Source organism: Nerophis ophidion, linkage group LG09, assembly GCF_033978795.1.
Source record: "Nerophis ophidion isolate RoL-2023_Sa linkage group LG09, RoL_Noph_v1.0, whole genome shotgun sequence".
In the NCBI taxonomy this organism is placed as follows: domain Eukaryota; kingdom Metazoa; phylum Chordata; class Actinopteri; order Syngnathiformes; family Syngnathidae; genus Nerophis; species Nerophis ophidion.
In genome coordinates this window covers 76,599,921-76,619,740 of record NC_084619.1, presented here as the reverse complement: position 1 = coordinate 76,619,740, position 19,820 = coordinate 76,599,921, and the positions used below count along the sequence as shown (strand labels likewise).

Sequence of the window (19,820 nt, the reverse complement as noted above, 5' to 3'; positions counted from 1 at the left end):
TGTGTGTGTGTGTGTGTGTGTGTGTGTGTGTGTGTGTGTGTGTGTGTGTGTGTGTGTGTGTGTGTGTGTGTGTGTGTGTGTGTGTGTGTGTGTGTGTGTGTGTGTGTACTAAGTAGGGAGAGCACAACCCGACCATAAAAGGAGATGTTCGTGTGTAGAGTTTCAGGAAAGTTTTCATTGCCAATATTTGAGAACGGGGTTCACAAACTAGGAATTTTACTTGGCTCAATGGTGCAACATGGAACACATACAACACAGAATAGAATAACATGAGCTGTAACTGAGCTATCAGATCTTCTTATTGTTCATGTGCCTGATTCCCGAAGGGGAAAAAACTGTTCAGGTGGCAAGAGGTGGGGGTCTGGATGGACCGTAGTCTCCTGCCTGAGAGGAGAATGGTTTGTGTCCAGGGTGAGAAGAGTCAGCTGTGATGTGGTGTCTGGAAAACAACTGCTTTTTGCCATAACTTATATGTTGGCATCACGCTGAACATGTAGTCCCTTCTCAAGGATAAGGCTATCACTTTTGAATTCCAAAGTCCCAATTAGGGCCTCTTTCCTCTGAGAAGTGATTCAATCCACCTGCGAATATCAAACTGAAATACCATCCTCCCACCTCCAAAGACATGCACCTGGGGATAGGCCCCTCCCACCTCCAAAGACATGCACCTGGGGATAGACCCCTCCCACCTCCAAAGACATGCCCCTGGGGATAGGCCCCTCCCACCTCCAAAGGCATGCACCTGGGGATAGGCCCCTCCCACCTCCAAAGACATGCACCTGGGGATAGGCCCCTCCCACCTCCAAAGACATGCACCTGGGGATAGGCCCCTCCCACCTCCAAAGACATGCACCTGGGGATAGGCCCCTCCCACCTCCAAAGACATGCACCTGGGGATAGGCCCCTCCCACCTCCAAAGACATGCACCTGGGGATAGGCCCCTCCCACCTCCAAAGACATGCACCTGGGGATAGGCCCCTCCCACCTCCAAAGACATGCACCTGGGGATAGGCCCCTCCCACCTCCAAAGACATGCACCTGGGGATAGGCCCCTCCCACCTCCAAAGACATGCACCTGGGGATAGGCCCCTCCCACCTCCAAAGACATGCACCTGGGGATAGGCCCCTCCCACCTCCAAAGACATGCAGCTGGGGATAGGCCCCTCCCACCTCCAAAGACATGCAGCTGGGGATAGGCCCCTCCCACCTCCAAAGACATGCACCTGGGGATAGGCCCCTCCCACCTCCAAAGACATGCACCTGGGGATAGGTTGATTGGCAACACTAAATGGTCCCTAGTGTGTGAATGTTGTCTATCTGTGTTGGCCCTGTGATGAGGTGGCGACTTGTCCAGAGTGTAACCTGCCTTCCGCTCGATTGTAGCTGAGATAGGCGCCAGCACCCCCCGCAACCCCAAAAGGGAATAAGCCGTTGAAAATGGATGGATGGAATTAAACTTGGTTTGCTTTCTCCGAGATGAATATGAACATTCATATGGAAATCATAATATGAGTTAACTGACTTGAATATCAATAAAGTTTGACTGATTGCTCCTCGGGTGTGTAGCTCTGCAGTTGCTGGTAGAAGCCCGGGTTGGGTCGGCACGAAGGCCTCGCCAGCTTCACCTGACGATACGCTTCATCAAATGGGAGCCCCTCCGTCAACATCAAGTAGCCAATCACGATGGAGCAGGATCGAGACACGCCGGCGTTGCAATGGACCAACACCACGCCGCGCTGAACACCCAGACAGTGGATTATGTTGACTTCATACATACATACATACATACATACATACATACATACATACATACATACATACATACATACACACATACACACCTCTATTCATATTGATTGATTGATACATTTTCATATATACATAAATACGCACATACACACGTATATCCATACACACACACATATATATATATGTCTTGATTGGATTATCCAGAGAATAGTGCTCGATACCGTGGTAGAGCGCAATATGTAGGTGTGGGAAAAATCACAAGACTACTTCGTCTCTACCGAACTGTTCTGTAGAGACGAAGTAGTCTTGTGATTTTCCCCACACCTACATATATATATATATATATATATATATATATATATATATATATATATATATATATATATATATATGTATATATATACATATATATATACATGGATACATACATAAATACGCACATACACACGTATAGTCATACATTCGTAAATACATAGATACATACATATTTACATACATACACACACACGTCTATTCATATTGATTGATATATTCTCATATATACATCCATCCATCCATCCATTTTCTACCGCTTATTCCCTTTCGGGGTCGCGGGGGGCGCTGGCGCCTATCTCAGCTACAATCGGGCGGAAGGCAGGGTACACCCTGGACAAGTCGCCACCTCATCGCAGGGCCAACACAGATAGACAGACAACATTCACACACTAGGGACCATTTAGTGTTGCCAATCAACCTATCCCCAGGTGCATGTCTTTGGAGGTGGGAGGGGCCTATCCCCAGGTGCATGTCTTTGGAGGTGGGAGGGGCCTATCCCCAGGTGCATGTCTTTGGAGGTGGGAGGGGCCTATCCCCAGGTGCATGTCTTTGGAGATGAGAGGAAGCCGGAGTACCCGGAGGGAACCCACGCATTCACGGGGAGAACATGCAAACTCCACACAGAAAGATCCCGAGGCTGGATTTGAACCCAGGACTGCAGGACCTTTGTATTGTGAGGCAGACGCACTAACCCCTCTGCCACCGTGAAGCCACTCATATATACAAACATAGATAAATATGCACATACACACGTATATTCATACATTCATACACACACATATATATATATATATATATATATATATAGGGCTTCACGGTGGCAGAGGGGTTAGTGCGTCTGCCTCACAATACGAAGGTCCTGCAGTCCTGGGTTCAAATCCAGCCTCGGGATCTTTCTGTGTGGAGTTTGCATGTCCTCCCCGTGAATGCGTGGGTTCCCTCCGGGTACTCCGGCTTCCTCCCACCTCCAAAGACATGCACCTGGGCATAGGCCCCTCCCACCTCCAAAGACATGCACCTGGGGATAGGTTGATTGGCAACACTAAATTGGCCCTAGTGTGTGAATGTGAGTGTGAATGTTGTCTGTCTATCTGTGTTGGCCCTGCGATGAGGTGGCGACTTGTCCAGGGTGTACCCTGCCTTCCGCCCGATTGTAGCTGAGATAGGCGCCAGCGCCCCCCGCTACCCCAAAAGGGAATAAGCGGTAGAAAATGGATGGATGGATGGATATATATATACATATGTGTGTATATACACATATATATATACATACATAAATACGCACATACACACATATCTTCATACATTTGTACATACATGGTATATACGGCAGATACTGCCCTCCAAAATAGTTTCTCTCGTGGCTGTGTTGGATCCACTATGGATTGAACTTTCACAGTATCATGTTAGACCCGCTTGTTTGTTTGTGTGGTGTTTGTGTCTCCTCTCAATTGCTCGATTTATTGCAGTTTTGAGTGTTGCTGGGTCAGCTTTGGTTTTGGATTGCATTTTTATGGTATTGCTGTGTATTGTTTGTTGGATTGCTTAAAAAAAAAAAAAAAAATATATATATATATATATATATATTTTTTTTTTTTTTTAATATTTTCAAAAATCTATTTTTTAAAAATGAGAATCGATTCTTAATCGCACAACGCATTCCGTTCAATTTGTATTCAAATCGATTTTTTCCAACAAACCTAATGTATATATATGTATGTATATATATGTATGTATATATGTATATGTACTATATATGTATATATATGGGGCAGTGGGGAGAGTGGCCGTGCGCAACCCGAGCGTCCCTGGTTCAATTCCCACCTAGTACCAACCTCGTCACGTCCGTTGTGTCCTGAGCAAGACACTTCACCCTTGCTCCTGATGGGTGCTGGTTGGCGCCTTGCATGGCAGCTCCCTCCATCAGTGTGTGAATGTGTGTGTGAATGGGTAAATGTGGAAGTAGTGTCAAAGCGCTTTGAGTACCTTGAAGGTAGAAAAGCGCTATACAAGTACAACCCATTTATCATTTATTTATATGTATGTATATATATATATATATATATAGATATATGTATACATATATCTATATATGTATATATATATATGTATGTATATATATGTATATGTACTATATATATATGTATGTATATATTTATAAATATATATGTGTGTGTATATATATAATATATATACATATACAGTATATATACATATATACATAAATACGCACATACACACGCATATTCATACATTCATACATACATACACATGTATATTCATATATATATATATACTGTATATATATATATTTATATTTACATACATACACACGTATATTCATACATATTCATACATTTGTAAATACATGCATACACACGTAAATATATATACATATATATATATATATAGACATACATACACACATACACAAGTATATTCCTACATTTGTACATACATACATATTTACATACACACACGTATATTCATATATCCATACATACACATGTATATTCATACATACATATGCAGATACACATTAATATTCATCCATTCGTACATACACCTTTGTCCTTGCAGTGAGTGTGTACCTTTTCCCGGGCTTGATGGATAAAAACGCTACACTGGCTGAGATAAGATGTGATGTTTGTGTCTGGGAGGTCCAGGATCTGAAGCGTCTTGTAGACCAACTGATCTGGGAACAAGTTGGCCACGCCATACGCCACATTTAGAACATGTGACACCTGGAAGAGAGAAGACAGGCAAGAGGGATGAAATGACCTTTGATTGTGAGGCTGGGACGCTGTTGGCGTGACACAATGGTCATGTGACAGACAGGAAATGGAGGAGCAGGTGTCGCTTATCAGACAGATGGCACTCACTTAACTTGATTTCACCTCAGAGCATTCATGTCCTCTTCTAGCACACTGTCTACTAAATGTGTCACGCAATCACACCACCAGTCATAAACTCTTTCTATATATATACATACATACATATATAAATATGTGTATATATACATAGAAATATACATATTTGTATATATACATACATATATAAATATTTATGTATATATATATATATATATATATATATATACTGTATATGTATATATATATATATTATATGCCGTCAAGCTGAAGAAGGAGTCCTATCGGGTCCTTTTGGCTCATAGGACTCCGGAGGCAGTGGACAGGTACCGACAGGCCAAGCGGTGTGCAGCTTCAGCGGTCGCGGAGGCAAAAACTCGGACATGGGAAGAGTTCGGGGAAGCCATGGAAAACGACTTCCGGACGGCTTCGAAGCGATTCTGGACCACCGTCCGCCGCCTCAGGAAGGGGAAGCAGTGCACTATCAACACCGTGTATGGTGCGGATGGTGTTCTGCTGACTTCGACTGCGGATGTTGTGGATCGGTGGAAGGAATACTTCGAAGACCTCCTAAATCCCACCAACACGTCTTCCTATGAGGAAGCAGTGCCTGGGGAATCTGTGGTGGACTCTCCTATTTCTGGGGCTGAGGTCGCTGAGGTAGTTAAAAAGCTCCTCGGCGGCAAGGCCCCGGGGGTGGATGAGATCCGCCTGGAGTTCCTTAAGGCTCTGGATGCTGTGGGGCTGTCTTGGTTGACAAGACTCTGCAGCATCGCGTGGACATCGGGGGCGGTACCTCTGGATTGGCAGACCGGGGTGGTGGTCCCTCTCTTTAAGAAGGGGGACCGGAGGGTGTGTTCCAACTATCGTGGGATCACACTCCTCAGCCTTCCCGGTAAGGTTTATTCAGGTGTACTGGAGAGGAGGCTACGTCGGATAGTCGAACCTCGGATTCAGGAGGAACAGTGTGGTTTTCGTTCTGGTCGTGGAACTGTGGACCAGCTCTATACTCTCGGCAGGGTTCTTGAGGGTGCATGGGAGTTTGCCCAACCAGTCTACATGTGCTTTGTGGACTTGGAGAAGGCATTCGACCGTGTCCCTCGGGAAGTCCTGTGGGGAGTGCTCAGAGAGTATGGGGTATCGGACTGTCTTATTGTGGCGGTCCGTTCCCTGTATGATCAGTGCCAGAGCTTGGTCCGCATCGCCGGCAGTAAGTCGGACACATTTCCAGTGAGGGTTGGACTCCGCCAAGGCTGTCCTTTGTCACCCATTCTGTTCATAACTTTTATGGACAGAATTTCTAGGCGCAGTCAAGGCGTTGAGGGGTTCCGGTTTGGTAACCGCAGGATTAGGTCTCTGCTTTTTGCAGATGATGTGGTCCTGATGGCTTCATCTGACCGGGATCTTCAGCTCTCGCTGGATCGGTTCGCAGCCGAGTGTGAAGCGACCGGAATGAGAATCAGCACCTCCAAGTCCGAGTCCATGGTTCTCGCCCGGAAAAGGGTGGAGTGCCATCTCCGGGTTGGGGAGGAGACCCTGCCCCAAGTGGAGGAGTTCAAGTACCTAGGAGTCTTGTTCACGAGTGAGGGAAGAGTGGATCGTGAGATCGACAGGCGGATCGGCGCGGCGTCTTCAGTAATGCGGACGTTGTATCGATCTGTTGTGGTGAAGAAGGAGCTGAGCCGGAAGGCAAAGCTCTCAATTTACCGGTCGATCTACGTTCCCATCCTCACCTATGGTCATGAGCTTTGGGTCATGACCGAAAGGATAAGATCACGGGTACAAGCGGCCGAAATGACTTTCCTCCGCCGTGTGGCGGGGCTCTCCCTTAGAGATAGGGTGAGAAGCTCTGCCATCCGGGAGGAACTCAAAGTAAAGCCGCTGCTCCTCCACATGGAGAGGAGCCAGATGAGGTGGTTCGGGCATCTGGTCAGGATGCCACCCGAACGCCTCCCTAGGGAGGTGTTTAGGGCACGTCCAACCGGTAGGAGGCCACGGGGAAGACCCAGGACACGTTGGGAAGACTATGTCTCCCGGCTGGCCTGGGAACGCCTCGGGATCCCCCGGGAAGAGCTAGACGAAGTGGCTGGGGAGAGGGAAGTCTGGGTTTCCCTGCTTAGGCTGTTGCCCCCGCGACCCGACCTCGGATAAGCGGAAGATGATGATTATATATATATATATATATATATATATATATATATATATATATTATATATTATATATATATATATATATATAATAGTATTCTGTGGCCATGTGACTATGACAGCATGAAAAGTGCAGCTGCAGAAAAACACACAAGCTCCTTTACTTGTAGTCAAACGCTGACTTGTGTGGACTCCGTCTTGTGTTCAGTCCTAAAGGACACGTCTGAACAAGGCAAGGTTTCTGCAGGGAAGGACTACGGAGGACAAGGAAGTGTTCATGGTCTTCATCAGTCCCAAATACACAGATGGTGAACTCATGAACAGTTGCAAAGCCACAAACTGGATGAGCAGTTGTGAATGTTGTCTATCTGTGTTGGCCCCGCGACAAAGTGGCGACTTGTCCAGGGTGTACGCCGCCTTCCGCCTGATTGCAGCTAAGATAGGCTCCAGCACCCCCCGTGACCCTGAACTGGACAAGCGGTAGAAAATGGATGGATGGACATGTTGGTTGCACTTTATTTTTCAAATGACTATATTATATGTTGAAAAACAACAGTAGATGTAACATGTAAGTCTACTGTTAAAAACTGATTAGTGTACTTTTATTGAATATTGCATAAAAACGTTTCCTATTAGTAATTCAAACTAAAGATGTTAAAGCATTTATTGTTGTTTGCATCCATAATTCATTGACACATCATTCCCTGACAAGAAATAACAGGAATATATGGAACTTCGCCAGGATCCAATATTTATTTCACACTGCTAGATTTGTTTTGATAAAAAGCTACGAAAGTAGCTTACCACCACCAGGTGTGAATAAATGATGGGTTGTCACTTCTCTGTGAAGCGCTTTGAGTGTCTAGAAAAGCGCTATATAAATCTAATCTATTATTATTATTATTATTATTATAAATAAATGGGGAGGCCAGGAACTTTTTCCCCAGAGGGAGGGGTGACACTGTCTGAGGGTGCGGGTCCACACGCTCTCCTCGTGAGCTAAATTGAATCCTGTCTCTGTTTGATTTCTTGCTTCTTATATATATATATATATATATATATATATATATATATATATATATATATATATATCCATCCATCCATCTTCTTCCGCTTATCAGAGGTCGGGTCGCGGGGGCAGCAGCCTAAGCAGGGAAGCCCAGACTTCCCTCTCCCCAGCCACTTCGTCTAGCTCTTCCCGGGGGATCCCGAGGCGTTCCCAGGCCAGCCGGGAGACATAGTCTTCCCAACGTGTCCTGGGTCTTCCCCGTGGCCTCCTACCGGTTGGACGTGCCCTAAACACCTCCCTAGGGAGGCGTTCGGGTGGCATCCTGACCAGATGCCCGAACCACCTCATCTGGCTCCTCTCGATGTGGAGGAGCAGCGGCTTTACTTTGAGTTCCTCCCGGATGGCAGAGCTTCTCACCCTATCTCTAAGGGAGAGACCCGCCACACGGCGGAGGAAACTCATTTCGGCCGCTTGTACCCGTGATCTTATCCTTTCGGTCATGACCCAAAGCTCATGACCATAGGTGAGGATGGGAACGTAGATCGACCGGTAAATTGAGAGCTTTGCCTTCCGGCTCAGCTCCTTCTTCACCACAACAGATCGGTACAACGTCCGCATTACTGAAGACGCCGCACCGATCCGCCTGTCGATCTCACGATCCACTCTTCCCCCACTCGTGAACAAGACACTGAGGTACTTGAACTCCTCCACTTGGGGCAGGGTCTCCTCCCCAACCCGGAGATGGCACTCCACCCTTTTCCGGGAGAGAACCATGGACTCGGATTTGGAGGTGCTGATTCTCATTCTGGCCGCTTCACACTCGGCTGCGAACCGATCCAGTGAGAGCTGAAGATCCCGGCCAGATGAAGCCAACAGGACCACATCGTCTGCAAAAAGCAGAGACCTAATCCCGCGGCCACCAAACCGGAACCCCTCTACTTCGCGCACTAGCTCAGGCTCCTTTCCCCCCAGTGACGTGACGTTCCACGTCCCAAGAGCGAGCTTATGTAGCCGAGGATCGGACCGCCAAGTGCCCTGCCTTCGGCTGCCGCCCAGCTCACATTGCACCCGACCTCTATGGCCCCTGCTATGGGTGGTGAGCCCATTGGAGGGGGGACCCACGTTGCCTCTTCGGGCTGTGCCCGGCCGGGCTCCATGGGTACAGGCCCGGCCACCAGGCACTCGCCATCGTGCCCCACCTCCGGGCCTGGCTCCAGAGGGGGGCCCCGGTGACCCGCGTCCGGGCGAGGGAAATCTGGGTCCTTTGTTTTTACTTTTCATAGAGGTTTTCGAGCTGCTCTTTGTCTGGTCCCTCACCTAGGACCAGTTTGCCTTGGGAGACCCTACCAGGGGGCATAAAGCCCCCAGACAACATGGCTCCTAGGATCATTGGGACACGCAAACTCCTCTACCACGGTAAGGTAGCAGCTCAGAGAGGAGTATATATATATATATATATATATATATATATATATATATATATATATATATATACACAGGGGAGAAAATATATTTATATATGCAAGAGTTACTTATTAAATTTCTTAGTCATATTTGAAAGAAGCTAGTGTTTTTCCATTTGTTCTCTTTCTGTTTGTCTGCAAGTGAACTGTGTGTGTTAACCTTGAAGCTTTGGAATGTAGGGAGTTGGAGGACTCCCTAAATATCTTATCTTTAGTTGAACAATTGGGGGCTCGTCCGGGATGGGAGGATGTTATACTCAGTAGTATTCCCTGACGGGCTGCTGTTTGGGCTTGTTCTTCTGTCCTTGTGCCTCAGTCCCTCCTTCCTGAGGACAGTGACTGACAAGTGTCTTAGAACATGTGGCGGACTTGAAATTGAAGAGGGTCAAGCATAGTGGTGACTTACAAGAATTGCTAGTTTCCTTCCCTGACATTGACGTGGACTCCCTCCATCTAGCTCCCATGTAACTATGATTTCATTGTTTATTGCTTGCTTGCTCGAAAACAGAAACAGCACCTACTTGAATGTTGGGCGTGCTTTAGAAGTCTTGCACTAGTGATAGAGATCTTTTGGAGAAGATCTGAAGGGGGATTGTGGAGAATATATATTTATATATGCAAAAGTTCCTTCTTTATATTCACAGTCATATTTGAAATCAGCTAGTGTTTTTCCATTAGTTCTACATCACTGCACATCATAACGCCAGCTACAGTTTCCATTTAAAGATCTAAGGTAATTATTTGGGAATGTCCGGCGAGCCAGATTTAAAAGCTTAAGAGGCCGCATGTGGCCCCCAGGCCTTAATTTGCCCAGGTCTGATCTAAAGTAACAGTACTTGAGTACACCTTTTGGCTACTCTACCTGCCTGTGCCTAATGAAGTGGCTTGTATAAGATTTTGTAAAGGTCATGTGTCATGACCTTGGAAGACCAGCCAGAAAAGGCCAGGACATGTGCTCCTACAGCCAGTGCAGACACAAAAGACATCAGGCTGACCGAGCGGAGGTAGCAACAGCGACAAGGACTTGTGGGAAACATGCTGGGGTCCATTAGTCCCAACCTTAAAGTGCTTCTCATGTCATTTAGTTTGGTGTTTGAGTGCAGGTGACAGCCATGATCCCCTCCTGTGCGCACTCACCTTATACTTCTGCAGCAGGTCCATGTCCTGGGCCGCGTCCTGAGAGCCTGCAAGAGGAGAAAATAAGAAACAGGTGAGAAATAAAAGACAAACTCCAGCAGGACAAAAGTTGATTTGGGCTCCCATACATTGTCACTGTTAATCCCCTTTTTTTGTGAGGATACAAGATGAATAGGAGATGGAATGTGGCCTGAGGGGCAAAGAGTGCCATCAAGAAAGGCAGCTTGAAGGACAGCAGCCATGTTGTGAGAGCACTAAGTCACATCCAGACTGCACCTTTAATCCACATCCAGGTTGCAATGAACCCCATTATAGAACCACAAAGTCACATGTAGACTGCACCTTTAATCCACATCCAGGTTGCAATGAACCCCATTATAGAACCACAAAGTCACATGTAGACTGCACCTTTAATCCACATCCAGGTTGCAATGAACCCCATTATAGAACCACAAAGTCACATCCAGACTGCACCTTTAATCCACATCCAGGTTGCAATGAACCCCATTATAGAACCACAAAGTCACATGTAGACTGCACCTTTAATCCACATCCAGGTTGCAATGAACCCCATTATAGAACCACAACGTCACATCCAGACTGCACCTTTAATCCACATCCAGGTTGCAATGAACCCCATTATAGAACCACAAAGTCACATCCAGACTGCACCTTTAATCCACATCCAGGTTGCAATCAACCCCATTATAGAACCACAAAGTCACATCCAGACTGCACCTTTAATCCACATCCAGGTTGCAATGAACCCCATTATAGAACCACAAAGTCACATCCAGACTGCACCTTTAATCCACATCCAGGTTGCAATGAACCCCATTATAGAACCACAAAGTCACATGTAGACTGCACCTTTAATCCACATCCAGGTTGCAATGAACCCCATTATAGAACCACAAAGTCACATCCAGACTGCACCTTTAATCCACATCCAGGTTGCAATGAACCCCATTATAGAACCACAAAGTCACTTCCAGACTGCACCTTTAATCCACATCCAGGTTGCAATGAACCCCATTATAGAACCACAAAGTCTAATCCAGACTGCACCTTTAATCCACATCCAGGTTGTGTCCAGACACCAGTCCTTGACAGACAAAAGCTGTCAGAAGGTGACACACACCAGTCCTTGACAGACAAAAGCTGTCAGAAGGTGACACACACCAGTCTTTGACAGACAAAAGCTGTCAGAAGGTGACACACACTAGTCCTTGACAGACAAAAGCTGTCAGAAGGTGACACACGCCAGTCCTTGACAGACAAAAGCTGTCAGAAGGTGACACACACCAGTCCTTGACAGACAAAAGCTGTCAGAAGGTGACACACACCAGTCCTTGACAGACAAAAGCTGTCAGAAGGTGACACACACCAGTCCTTGACAGACAAAAGCTGTCAGAAGGTGACACACACCAGTCCTTGACAGACAAAAGCTGTCAGAAGGTGACACACACCAGTCCTTGACAGACAAAAGCTGTCAGAAGGTGACACACACCAGTCCTTGACCGACAAAAGCTGTCAGAAGGTGACACACACCAGTCCTTGACAGACAAAAGCTGTCAGAAGGTGACACACACCAGTCCTTGACAGACAAAAGCTGTCAGAAGGTGACACACACCAGTCCTTGACAGACAAAAGCTGTCAGAAGGTGACACACACCAGTCCTTGACAGACAAAAGCTGTCAGAAGGTGACACACACCAGTCCTTGACCGACAAAAGCTGTCAGAAGGTGACACACACCAGTCCTTGACAGACAAAAGCTGTCAGAAGGTGACACACACCAGTCTTTGACAGACAAAAGCTGTCAGAAGGTGACACACACCAGTCCTTGACAGACAAAAGCTGTCAGAAGGTGACACACACCAGTCCTTGACAGACAAAAGCTGTCAGAAGGTGACACACACCAGTCTTTGACAGACAAAAGCTGTCAGAAGGTGACACACACCAGTCCTTGACAGACAAAAGCTGTCAGAAGGTGACACACACCAGTCCTTGACAGACAAAAGCTGTCAGAAGGTGACACACGCCAGTCCTTGACAGACAAAAGCTGTCAGAAGGTGACACACACCAGTCCTTGACAGACAAAAGCTGTCAGAAGGTGACACACACCAGTCCTTGACAGACAAAAGCTGTCAGAAGGTGACACACGCCAGTCCTTGACAGACAAAAGCTGTCAGAAGGTGACACACGCCAGTCCTTGACAGACAAAAGCTGTCAGAAGGTGACACACACTAGTCCTTGACAGACAAAAGCTGTCAGAAGGTGACACACGCCAGTCCTTGACAGACAAAAGCTGTCAGAAGGTGACACACACCAGTCCTTGACAGACAAAAGCTGTCAGAAGGTGACACACGCCAGTCCTTGACAGACAAAAGCTGTCAGAAGGTGACACACACCAGTCCTTGACAGACAAAAGCTGTCAGAAGGTGACACACGCCAGTCCTTGACAGACAAAAGCTGTCAGAAGGTGACACACACCAGTCCTTGACAGACAAAAGCTGTCAGAAGGTGACACACACCAGTCTTTGACAGACAAAAGCTGTCAGAAGGTGACACACACCAGTCCTTGACAGACAAAAGCTGTCAGAAGGTGACACACACACTAGTCCTTGACAGACAAAAGCTGTCAGAAGGTGACACACACCAGTCCTTGACCGACAAAAGCTGTCAGAAGGTGACACACACCAGTCCTTGACAGACAAAAGCTGTCAGAAGGTGACACACACCAGTCTTTGACAGACAAAAGCTGTCAGAAGGTGACACACACCAGTCCTTGACAGACAAAAGCTGTCAGAAGGTGACACACACCAGTCCTTGACAGACAAAAGCTGTCAGAAGGTGACACACACCAGTCTTTGACAGACAAAAGCTGTCAGAAGGTGACACACACCAGTCCTTGACAGACAAAAGCTGTCAGAAGGTGACACACACCAGTCCTTGACAGACAAAAGCTGTCAGAAGGTGACACACACCAGTCCTTGACAGACAAAAGCTGTCAGAAGGTGACACACACCAGTCCTTGACAGACAAAAGCTGTCAGAAGGTGACACACACCAGTCCTTGACAGACAAAAGCTGTCAGAAGGTGACACACACCAGTCCTTGACAGACAAAAGCTGTCAGAAGGTGACACACACCAGTCTTTGACAGACAAAAGCTGTCAGAAGGTGACACACGCCAGTCCTTGACAGACAAAAGCTGTCAGAAGGTGACACACGCCAGTCCTTGACAGACAAAAGCTGTCAGAAGGTGACACACACTAGTCCTTGACAGACAAAAGCTGTCAGAAGGTGACACACACCAGTCTTTGACAGACAAAAGCTGTCAGAAGGTGACACACGCCAGTCCTTGACAGACAAAAGCTGTCAGAAGGTGACACACACCAGTCCTTGACAGACAAAAGCTGTCAGAAGGTGACACACGCCAGTCCTTGACAGACAAAAGCTGTCAGAAGGTGACACACACCAGTCCTTGACAGACAAAAGCTGTCAGAAGGTGACACACGCCAGTCCTTGACAGACAAAAGCTGTCAGAAGGTGACACACACCAGTCTTTGACAGACAAAAGCTGTCAGAAGGTGACACACACCAGTCCTTGACAGACAAAAGCTGTCAGAAGGTGACACACACCAGTCTTTGACAGACAAAAGCTGTCAGAAGGTGACACACACCAGTCCTTGACAGACAAAAGCTGTCAGAAGGTGACACACACCAGTCCTTGACAGACAAAAGCTGTCAGAAGGTGACACACACCAGTCCTTGACAGACAAAAGCTGTCAGAAGGTGACACACACCAGTCCTTGACAGACAAAAGCTGTCAGAAGGTGACACACACCAGTCCTTGACAGACAAAAGCTGTCAGAAGGTGACACACACCAGTCTTTGACAGACAAAAGCTGTCAGAAGGTGACACACACCAGTCTTTGACAGACAAAAGCTGTCAGAAGGTGACACACGCCAGTCCTTGACAGACAAAAGCTGTCAGAAGGTGACACACACCAGTCCTTGACAGACAAAAGCTGTCAGAAGGTGACACACACCAGTCCTTGACAGACAAAAGCTGTCAGAAGGTGACACACGCCAGTCCTTGACAGACAAAAGCTGTCAGAAGGTGACACACACCAGTCCTTGACAGACAAAAGCTGTCAGAAGGTGACACACGCCAGTCCTTGACAGACAAAAGCTGTCAGAAGGTGACACACACCAGTCTTTGACAGACAAAAGCTGTCAGAAGGTGACACACGCCAGTCCTTGACAGACAAAAGCTGTCAGAAGGTGACACACACCAGTCTTTGACAGACAAAAGCTGTCAGAAGGTGACACACACCAGTCCTTGACAGACAAAAGCTGTCAGAAGGTGACACACACCAGTCTTTGACAGACAAAAGCTGTCAGAAGGTGACACACACCAGTCCTTGACAGACAAAAGCTGTCAGAAGGTGACACACACCAGTCTTTGACAGACAAAAGCTGTCAGAAGGTGACACACACCAGTCCTTGACAGACAAAAGCTGTCAGAAGGTGACACACACCAGTCTTTGACAGACAAAAGCTGTCAGAAGGTGACACACACCAGTCCTTGACAGACAAAAGCTGTCAGAAGGTGACACACACCAGTCCTTGACAGACAAAAGCTGTCAGAAGGTGACACACGCCAGTCCTTGACAGACAAAAGCTGTCAGAAGGTGACACACACCAGTCCTTGACAGACAAAAGCTGTCAGAAGGTGACACACACCAGTCCTTGACAGACAAAAGCTGTCAGAAGGTGACACACACACCAGTCCTTGACAGACAAAAGCTGTCAGAAGGTGACACACACCAGTCCTTGACAGACAAAAGCTGTCAGAAGGTGACACACACCAGTCCTTGACAGACAAAAGCTGTCAGAAGGTGACACACACCAGTCCTTGACAGACAAAAGCTGTCAGAAGGTGACACACACCAGTCCTTGACAGACAAAAGCTGTCAGAAGGTGACACACACCAGTCCTTGACAGACAAAAGCTGTCAGAAGGTGACACACACCAGTCCTTGACAGACAAAAGCTGTCAGAAGGTGACACACACCAGTCCTTGACAGACAAAAGCTGTCAGAAGGTGACACACACCAGTCCTTGACAGACAAAAGCTGTCAGAAGGTGACACACACCAGTCCTTGACAGACAAAAGCTGTCAGAAGGTGACACACACCAGTCCTTGACAGACAAAAGCTGTCAGAAGGTGACACACACCAGTCTTTGACAGACAAAAGCTGTCAGAAGGTGACACACACCAGTCCTTGACAGACAAAAGCTGTCAGAAGGTGACACACACCAGTCCTTGACAGACAAAAGCTGTCAGAAGGTGACACACACCAGTCCTTGACAGACAAAAGCTGTCAGAAGGTGACACACACCAGTCCTTGACAGACAAAAGCTGTCAGAAGGTGACACACACCAGTCCTTGACAGACAAAAGCTGTCAGAAGGTGACACACACCAGTCCTTGACAGACAAAAGCTGTCAGAAGGTGACACACACCAGTCCTTGACAGACAAAAGCTGTCAGAAGGTGACACACACCAGTCTTTGACAGACAAAAGCTGTCAGAAGGTGACACACACCAGTCCTTGACAGACAAAAGCTGTCAGAAGGTGACACACACCAGTCCTTGACAGACAAAAGCTGTCAGAAGGTGACACACACCAGTCCTTGACAGACAAAAGCTGTCAGAAGGTGACACACACCAGTCCTTGACAGACAAAAGCTGTCAGAAGGTGACACACACACACACACAGCAGCCCGGCAGGAGTCGTAAGGCGGAGGCCGGCCAGGTGATTGGCTGATGCCCAGGAACAAGGAACATCACGTCCATGCCGTTAGAAGTAATATGCCTTGCAGGGAATATTGACTTTATTGAGCCCAACAGATGCTATATTCATATCCATGCCTGCTGAGACCTCATCTGCGCCTCTACGGCAAGGTCAGAGGTCACAATTCAAATGTCTTCCAAGTGGAAAGTGTCCAGGCAAAGGTGACAAGAACAATGTCCTGGGCGATTAACCCAAATATTCCAGTTCTTTCTCTAAGCGGCCAACAGCTTCTGTGGCTTCTGGCCTCCCCGTCATTTCCCTGAGAGGCGCTTCACAAACACAGCAACACCAAGGATAATCAATCAATGTTGATCTATGCAGCCCTAAATCACCACTGTCTCAAAGGGCTGCACAAGACACTACCACATCCTCGCTTCAGATCCCACATCAGGGCAAGGAAAAACTCAACCCAATGGGACAATGAGAAACCTTGAAGAGGACCGCAGGAGCCAGATGTTTCCATCCATCCATTTTCTGCCGCTTATCTCGTTCAGGGTGGTGGGGGTGCTGGTGCCTATCTCAGCTGCATTTGGGCAGAAGGCGGGTACACCCTGGACAAGCCGCCACCTCATCACAGGGCCAACACAGATAGACAACATTCACACACTAGGGACCATTTAGTGTTGCCAATCAACCTATCCCCAGGTGCCTGTCTTTGGAGGTGGGAGGGGCCTATCCCCAGGTGCATGTCTTTGGAGGTGGGAGGGGCCTATCCCCAGGTGCATGTTTTTGGAAGTGGGAGAAAGCCTGAGTACCACACAATCACAATGAGAACAACCCGGGACTTTGGTATTGTGAGGCATACACATGAACCCCTCCACCACCGTGCTGCCCAGTGAGACGTTTGGTCCAAAGTAAATAATCTTTTCATCAGTGGATTGGATTTACGGCAACAAGTTAATGCCCGCTGCAGAGTTTGGGTAGAAAGGCAGCGGCGGCACAGAGAACATATTCTAGCTTTTGAAACAGAATCATGCGTCTGAGTGGAGGAGATGCAAGTCTTTACGAGGCCAACACAAAGGAAACAACAAACAACTCTAGCATCTCTTTCCTCCTTTAAAAGAACACCTCCAGGCAGCTACAACCCTAGCCTGACCCCCCCCCCCCCCCAACCCCACCACCTCCCCGGCTTGTAAATAATCTAATGTATAAACTTCTTCTTATGCTTCCTGAGCTCACTAAGTTCTCTGCTGGCTGGACATATCTCACCTACACTGTTTCAATGTCCATTTCTCACATGATGTAATTGTTGATTGTTGGGACGGCGTGGTGCAGTGGGAGAGTGGCCGTGCGCAACCCGAGGGTCCCTGGTTCAATCCCCACCTAGTAGCAACCTCGTCACGTGCGTTGTGTCCTGAGCAAGACACTTCACCCTTGCTCCTGATGGCTGCTGGTTAGCTCCCTCCATCAGTGTGTGAATGTGTGTGTGAATGTGTGAGTGAATGTGTGTGATTGAATGTGTGTGTGAATTTGTGGGTCAATGTGTGAATGAATGTGTGAGTGAATGTGTGTGATTGAATGTGTGTGTGAATTTGTGTGTCAACGTGTGAGTGAATGTGTGTGTCAACGTGTGAGTGAATGTGTGTGTCAACGTGTGAGTGAATGTGTGTGTCAACGTGTGAGTGAATGTGTGTGTGAATGTTTGTGGGAATATTTGATTAAATGCGTGTGTGAATGTGTGAGTGAATATGAGTGTGTGAATGTGTGAGTGAATGTGTGTGTAAATGTGTGTGTGTGTGTGTGTGTGTGAAAGTGTGTGATTGAATGTGTGTGAGAATGTGTGAGTGAGTGTGTATGTAAATGTGTGTGCGTGCATGTGTGTGTGAAAGTGTGTGAATGAATGTGTGTGTATGTTTATGAGTGAGTGAGTGAGTGAGTGTGTGTGTGCGTGCGTGTGTGTGTGTGCATGTGTGCGTGTGTGTGTGTGTGTGTGTGTGTGTTGTAGAGTAGTAGTCGTAGTTAATGTCTTACCCAGCAGTAAGAATGGTCGGACAAGACCAAGTTGAAGGTCTAGATTCAGGTCTTGCACAAACCCACAGCCACTTCCCTCTTCCAGCTCCTCCACCTGTCCTCCATCGCTCCTTCTCTCCAGCATCTTCCTGCCTGTTACCGTGGTAACATGTGTGCACTGTTTCCTCAGGCGGCTTTTGGAGAAACCTTGGATCTCCTGAGACAGTGAATGCATCACGGCGGGACTAAAAGAGAAGTTCTATCCAAAAACCAAAACAAGTTAAATGTTGTGTTTGTGTATTCATCGTAAATAAATGAGAGGACAAGACAATATGAGGACACTTACATGAGTCAAATAAATGAGACGACAAGACAATATGAGGACACTTACATGAGTCAAATAAATGAGAGGACAAGACAATATGAGGACACTTACATGAGTCAAATAAATGAGAGGACAAGACAATATGAGGACACTTACATGAGTCAAATAAATGAGAGGACAAGACAATATGAGGACACTTACATGAGTCAAATAAATGAGAGGACAAGACAATATGAGGACACTTACATGAGTCAAATAAATGAGACGACAAGACAATATGAGGACACTTACATGAGTCAAATAAATGAGAGGACAAGACAATATGAGGACACTTACATGAGTCAAATAAATGAGAGGACAAGACAATATGAGGACACTTACATGAGTCAAATAAATGAGAGGACAAGACAATATGAGGACACTTACATGAGTCAAATAAATGAGAGGACAAGACAATATGAGGACACTTACATGAGTCAAATAAATGAGAGGACAAGACAATATGAGGACACTTACATGAGTCAAATAAATGAGAGGACAAGACAATATGAGGACACTTACATGAGTCAAAGTCTTACACTTCCCCTTCTCAGACTGACTGCGGTGTTTATATTGGTCCGCATTTATGTCCTCAATTCAAGTATGTTGTTCTTCCAGCGACCTGAGTAGACAATCAGAATATGACGTCATGTAGGCATTGACGTTGAAAGTCAGATGATCTTACAAACATAAACTCCGGCGTCGGACTCACAACCGGCAACCATTACGTGACGTCAATGTCGTTCGGAACCGGAAGCTACGTCACAACCAGATACCTTCACGGTCTTAATAAAAATGGGAATAACACCAACGTCACTATTGAAAAACATTTAAAGTGATTTAGTAGCCCTTTTTGTCTTTTGTTTTTTTTCCATATATTTTTATTATTATTACTTATTAATGTATAATACTTTATCTGTATTTGCTTTTGTTTTCTTTCCTTGACATGTTTT

The 19,820-nt window shown here is 46.7% G+C and overlaps 1 protein-coding gene across 4 annotated transcripts; it reads right to left on the bottom strand.

Moving 5' to 3' along the window:
- On the bottom strand, nucleotides 1-19,646 carry LOC133559745 (dual specificity protein phosphatase 19-like). Of its 4 annotated transcripts, none has more exons than XM_061911809.1 (6): nucleotides 19,553-19,646; nucleotides 19,390-19,489; nucleotides 18,525-18,762; nucleotides 10,691-10,737; nucleotides 4,656-4,808; nucleotides 1-1,736 (listed from the first exon to the last, which is right to left on the bottom strand). In XM_061911809.1, exons 3-6 carry the CDS (start codon nucleotides 18,736-18,738, stop codon nucleotides 1,530-1,532), a joined length of 621 nt encoding a protein of 206 aa, XP_061767793.1. In that variant the 5' UTR covers nucleotides 18,739-18,762; nucleotides 19,390-19,489; nucleotides 19,553-19,646; the 3' UTR covers nucleotides 1-1,529. The 4 variants fall into 4 exon arrangements, with proteins under 4 accessions (XP_061767793.1, XP_061767795.1, XP_061767794.1 ...); XM_061911811.1 differs by having other exon boundaries at nucleotides 18,525-18,720; XM_061911810.1 differs by having other exon boundaries at nucleotides 19,580-19,613.
- Between the last annotated feature and the right edge of the window lie 174 nt (nucleotides 19,647-19,820).